Source organism: Takifugu rubripes, unplaced genomic scaffold (assembly GCF_901000725.2).
Source record: "Takifugu rubripes unplaced genomic scaffold, fTakRub1.2, whole genome shotgun sequence".
In the NCBI taxonomy this organism is placed as follows: Eukaryota; Metazoa; Chordata; class Actinopteri; order Tetraodontiformes; family Tetraodontidae; genus Takifugu; species Takifugu rubripes.
The window spans coordinates 489,636-495,635 of NW_021821636.1; the positions used below are offsets into that span (position 1 = coordinate 489,636).

At 39.5% G+C, this 6,000-nt stretch overlaps 1 protein-coding gene across 1 annotated transcript; it reads right to left on the minus strand.

Annotated features, from left to right (window-relative positions):
* Positions 1-2,439: 2,439 nt before the first annotated feature.
* LOC115248465 (protein BUD31 homolog) lies at positions 2,440-4,580 on the minus strand. The gene is made up of 4 exons (XM_029832217.1): positions 4,377-4,580; positions 3,877-3,999; positions 3,136-3,302; positions 2,440-2,872 (listed from the first exon to the last, which is right to left on the minus strand). Exons 1-4 carry the CDS (start codon positions 4,468-4,470, stop codon positions 2,822-2,824), a joined length of 435 nt encoding a protein of 144 aa, XP_029688077.1. The 5' UTR covers positions 4,471-4,580; the 3' UTR covers positions 2,440-2,821.
* Positions 4,581-6,000: the final 1,420 nt, after the last annotated feature.

The window sequence follows — 6,000 nt, forward strand, 5'->3', positions numbered from 1 at the left end:
CGAACAGAGAGGATGTTACATTTGAACTGATCTGAGCTTGGAGAGCACCCACAGGAGGCGTTCCGCTTGTGACGCATGAAGAAGTGTATCTGATGTGCATATTAGTCCCGGTGGGTTCACAATATTGCATGCCCAGGAAAAAATAACTGGAAAATTCCACACAATAATACCCGCAGCAGCAAAACCTTTTAATTTCTTTCACTGTGAACATTTTTATGAATTGAACTTGGTTTAAAAGCTATTAAACCGGTCCCGCGTGTATTAAATTTTACTGTTGTCTTACAGTGGTGAGAGTGTTTGATGTTAGCATGAAAATGTCTTGCAGGGACTGAAGTTGGTGTAAAACGTACCCGTTTTTATAAACTCATTTAACGTTGCCCAGAAGCTTATCCGGTTGCGGATGCTGTTGCGAGGATAATGATGTGTTGATTTTGGCGTATGGAGAGACGGTTTTCTGTGGTGTTAAAAGCAATCAGTCCTCGACACTTGGCGACCTCAATATTTACCTTTATTTGAAGCAGAAACGGCGATCCACCTTTCAGGTTGCTGGAGGATTGTTGTTGTTTTTTTTTAGTGTCTTTTTTGTAAGTGTCTTTGTGTGTGACAGTGGCTCTCTGTATCTAAAGTGTTTCAATACCTGTGCCTGCATGGTCATTATTTTATTGTGAAAGGTCAGATGTGGGATTGTAGATGTCGTCCTTGCTGCGAACAAAGCGCATTATCAGCACGCTCACCCTTTATTTATTCCCACTGTTGTCATTTTACTGAAGTGCTATTTAATTTTACGGGTGTTGTTGCCTCATTGTCTTTTCCAAAATGCATTTTTTAAGTGTTGTTGTAACGCGAAACAGGTGAATGTATTCTGAACAAGCCATACCGCAGTGTGCTTTTGTCGTCACACAGTGTCCTTATGTTGCCACATCAAGTCTGCCTTTTGTGTTTTGTCACAAACGGCCATGCTGCCTCCAGCCCTGTACGACAGCGGTGTGGCCGCTGGTCTTAATAAAGCACGTTGTGAATGTCTTTTTGTTTTTAAATTATATTCCTCCAGCTCCCTTCAAAAAAATGGAATTCGATGCCTCTCAGGGGCCGCGGGGAAATACTGGAACACACCAGACGTCGAAGGAAACATCGAACAACAAATTCTCTGACAGCTTAGTCATTAAATGCGATGACGCATGTGCGACCACTTGTGGTGTTATGAATAATAAATGTTCATCTGAGAGAACATCTAATTGGCAGCTGAAGCAACAGAAGGCGAGGCGGGTGGCCGAAGAGGAAAGTAAATTAATAAACTGGGAATGTTGGCAACAGAAATGCTCTGTTTACATGAGTCTGCCTGCAATTCTGTCAAAAACATGTTTCTTCTACTTCTACAGAAAAACTGCTGTGCTGTGGTTCCTGACAGATTAGTTTTACTGTCCCAGCCCACAAAGTCCTCCTTGTCTTCAAGCGTCGGATCAACAGACATGCTTTAGATTTCTTTTCCTTGCATGCCAAATGCAGTGATAATTACTTTATTTTGTCAAGATACTCTGGTGAAAATGATACATCCACGTGGAAATGGGACATTCTTCACATTTGATGGAAAATTAATTTCTACTAAATTAATTTCATAGTTTTTCCTCCTTCCTGGTTGCCATGAAGCCAAATATATTTGCATCTAACAAAAAAGAGTTCTGGTAATTGAGTGGTTACTATAGTGATGTGAAGATCTTGTATGCCTTGTGGTTGATGTGCGGAAGTGTCCTTAAATGAGATGATGAACCCCAAATGAATCCTGCTGGCTGTCTGAAGGATGAATGGGTGAACCCAAGCTTGTAAATGTAAAGCTCAAATGGTTTAAATGCTTAAAGATGACTAGAGGAGTGCTGTATTTTTTCCATTAATCTGATTTATTCAGCCTTGAGATGACATTCAAAATATAACAAGCGAAAGAATGTTAGAAGTTTTTATTTAGATTTGAGCAGCACAAACATATGTTGGTGGGACGCTTTAGTTAAAACAATGTTCCTTCTACTTCTTGAAAAAGAGACCATTCCTCCAAAATGAAAATGTAATTTCTCTGCACCAGGCTGATGAGGTGAGTGATACGAGTCCACAGACCACTGATGAAGCTTCAGAACTAAACTGAGCTCTACTCAAATTTTAAACAAATGAAACCGAAACAAATACAATTTGTCAAATCTGTAAGGAGTGGCATTCTAATCCAGCTACAACCAGGACTATTCTATATTTTATAAGGGAAATACCTGTTCATCACAAAACTTTGTCTTTAATCACTAACAGGGCTTTGGGAAAGAGAACAACATAGCATAATTAGGTTAGGGCTTGTGGGGCTTGGATGGCAGCACCAGGGCAGAATGAAACCAAATTTATGCACAGTTCTGTGGCTATTTGTCACATTTGAAGCGAACAGGGACAATTTTTGTATTTGACTTTTTACAAGAGCTTAATTCTCAAATTTTGTAGACATTCTCAGTAGGAGGGGAGAAATTAATTGTCATTTTGGAGTTAAAAATACCTTTACAAATTAACAAAAGTTGCAGACACAAAGAAGTCGGAATGACAGCACTGAAAAAGAAGCACCAACACCAATTTACTTTTAACGTTAAGAAAGTAAAATGCACACCAGCTCAAAAATGTTAGTTATGCAATATATTTTCTCAATGAAAAAGGAGTAAAAAATAATTCACCCTCTTAAACCAACTCAGCTGTTCCACATGCAGGGACATCAGAAATAAGACAGTGTTGCTTTAGGTTATGATGATGGACGATGGGGATAACTAACAAAACAAAGACCAGATGTCCAAAACGGCATTTAACCAGAACATCCTCTGCAGCCACAGTGGGTGCATTCAAGAATCCTCCCCTGCAGAAAAAGAGGTGAAAGAAAAAACAGAATTGAATAAATATTACCAAAATGGACTCTAACCTGTAGAGTACTGATTTGGTAATGTTTGGTTTACTTAGTGTTGGCTTACAGTGGCTAGTACAGAACACCTATCAGTGATTAACAGGTGTCACAAAAACCATTCGTAGGAATGTGAACCATAGAGGCAACGGAAACCTTAAAAATGGATTCAATTCATGCTTTCAGTGGAAAACTGGTAACCCCATTCAGTTCAGACTTACAACTTCCAGCTTTGTCTTGGGGACTCTGCAGATGCAGTTGGTTCCAAAGTTGGTGTCTCTGGTTTGGATGCAACGCAAGCAACACAGATTCTCATAGCCCTGCTTTTTCCACTTGGCTATCAGGTTCTTGTCTGCATAGCCTTCCTTTATGCAGTAATCGTACAGCTCTGTCAGGAGACAAAAAAAGGGGTGAATCTGACCGCGTGGACTCACAAACACAACAGCAACAAGGACAGCAGACTCATAATAACTTCAAAAATCAACCAAAAAAGCATTTAGAGATTTGTAAAAGTTTTTTTAAACTCCTTTTCCCATTACAAAAATTGATCTTTACTTTTTTATTTGGTGTATTTCCACTCAATGATAACCTAGTCCGACTGCATAATTTTAATGATTCAAAACAAAGGTCATCTAAATCACCTGAAGGAGGTACTACAAAATATCTGCAGCCATAATTACTTATGAAAATGCTTGGAGCCCGCTAAAGTGGCCATGGACTTTAATTATGTGTGTTTTTGTACAATTGTAATATCTTTCTGCATTCTGATCACTGCCTGATCTTAAATTATAATGGTTTGCAAGTCTAAATCCCACATTTAAATACCAATTTTCATATGCCACTTTGAAATACCAGCACAGATTATCTCATGTGTTGAAGTAGTCAGAAGAGAAAGGAGATAAAATCAGGGACTGGTACAAAGCAGTTAAAAAGCAAGCGATTTTCATGTGAACTTTGCGTACCTCTGCTGATGGCTTTCCGTTTGTAGAAGAGATCATAGATGTATCGGCTACGCTGGTGATGGAGCCTGAAAATTGGCCACAAGGACTCCACCTTCCGCTTCCCCTCATGAGGCTCAGTTTCAGCTTACAAGACACAAATCCGTGAATATTATTAACAAGATATAAATTATGCCAAACACTTGAATGGTTAAAATAAGATGGTCATTGTGAATACTTCCATCCAGCATCTTATTTGATGCAATGAAGAGTTATTTGGGTTATATTGTGAAAACAATGGGCCTCATTTGACCTCCGTTTGAATTCCAAATGCGTCTCGAGTTTATAGTTCGTTATAATTTGGGACTTTTCCTAAGGAATGTAATTGTTCAACACTTGAGTACAACGCTAAGATTACAGAGTATGTTAAGCATTTGAAGGCTACAACTGTATACAAACTACGTATCGTGGTTTACTTCAAAGCCAGTATTGTTAAGCACAGTGGGGGAAAAGCTATCTGTTACCTTCTCTCATTTTTTGATCCAGCTCGTCCAATGTAGGCTCAATGAGCTCCCAGCCGTCAGGGGGTGGCTTGCGACTTCTTTTGACTTTAGGCATTTTTATCTGTTGTATGTAAAATAAACCAAGAGCTCACGATGTTGTCGTTTTTTAGCTTCTCGATTTTTCTTCACGGCGCTAAAATTCGACGTCACACAAGGGGCCCACTTGACCCATTCGCCCCATTGTAACGTCATAACCTTTAGAATTACATTAAAAATGGATCCGCATTAAAATAAAACCAGGTCGCTCGAGCAAGTTTGTGTTGTGTTTGTGTTTATTTAGGCACATATAAGTTTTTTTTTTTATAGTAATAGTCCAAAGTAGTGTTTCTTTGGTTTTAACCACGTTGCATCACTTTAGCACCACATAAAATTGCCTTATGATAAAAAATAAAATGATGTAGGTTTTTGTATTTCATTATGTCAATAATTTACCAAAATGATAGTTGTATAAATGCGCGTGATTCTTTTAACAGCGTTGCTTGAATCTTCTCTATGCGTCTCTATGTTAAATGTTTTTAAAAAGGCAGCTAATTAGACAACCCGGGGTATTGTGTTACGCTCCGTACCGTTGACTGTGAGAAGAGTCCCGATTGTGATTCACGCTGTCAACTACCTCAACGCCACATTTTGCAACATTATTTCCCTTTCAGAGCATTTATATTCACACATAGGAAGACTTCGCTTGACAAAATGCCTAAAGGAGGTAAGATTGAATTTTGTAAAGGTCTTTTTTTCTTTTGTAAATACGTTAGCTTGTTAGCTTTAGGGGTACGAACTGACAATAAAGAATTTTCTTTTCCTTTCAGTTTTCTTTATGGTCACCCACACAGCTGTATTTAGTCCCCACACTCACCACGATCATGAAGAGGTCTTAGCTGATGTACTGTTGGGCAGTTGTATTTCCATATTCGCCGTCTACGTCTATGTTAATCGTTACAAATGATGTAGGTGGCAGTCGCAATTCATAGTTCAACTATTGTCTGTCGCTTCAAAATCTTCTTTGATAATGAGATAAACACCAAGTGTTAAAGTCTCTTTGATCTTCGATCGAGTTTCATTTCAGGCGAGACCAGACAGGCGGGGTTGGGATAAGACAACGTGTCTCATACAATCTCCTCCAAATGTGTAGGGCTCCAAGTGGGTTTGGTAAGGGCTCCTTACCCGGGTACAGGAGGCTCTCCAGACATTATTGGATTCAGATGGCAGGCCTCACTAACCAGGCAACATGTCGGGTCTACTGTATATGAATCCCCTGATGTTAATATCAGCAAACAAAACAAAACCATTGTCACCGGAGACACATTCGACGGGCCACAAGGCCTGGCCTGCAAGCTGAGGTATTCTTTAATTTATCTACACCAGAATCTTTCTAGACAGCCCTCAGAATCTCTGTTTCTGGGTACACCACCTTGGGAAGGGGACTATTTGGCCTCAAAAGTAGATTGCTGGGTCAAGGTCTGCAACACCATAAATACATCACTTAGCAGCATGAAGTTAAGGATGGCCTTGATTTCCAGGAGCTTTTACTACTGAAACTGGGAATGCTGCTTAAGGTTGCGTTGGTGGTAGTGGAACCATACCGGTA

Coding starts and splice junctions, on each gene's coding strand:
- LOC115248465 (XM_029832217.1), bottom strand. CDS start 4,470: ATGCCTAAAGTCAAAAGAAGTCGCAAGCCACCCCCTGACGGCTGGGAG. Junction 4,000..4,376: donor GGATCAAAAAATGAGAGAAG/GTAACAGATAGC, acceptor GTGTCTTGTAAG/CTGAAACTGAGCCTCATGAG. Junction 3,303..3,876: donor ACGGAAAGCCATCAGCAGAG/GTACGCAAAGTT, acceptor GTCTCCTGACAG/AGCTGTACGATTACTGCATA.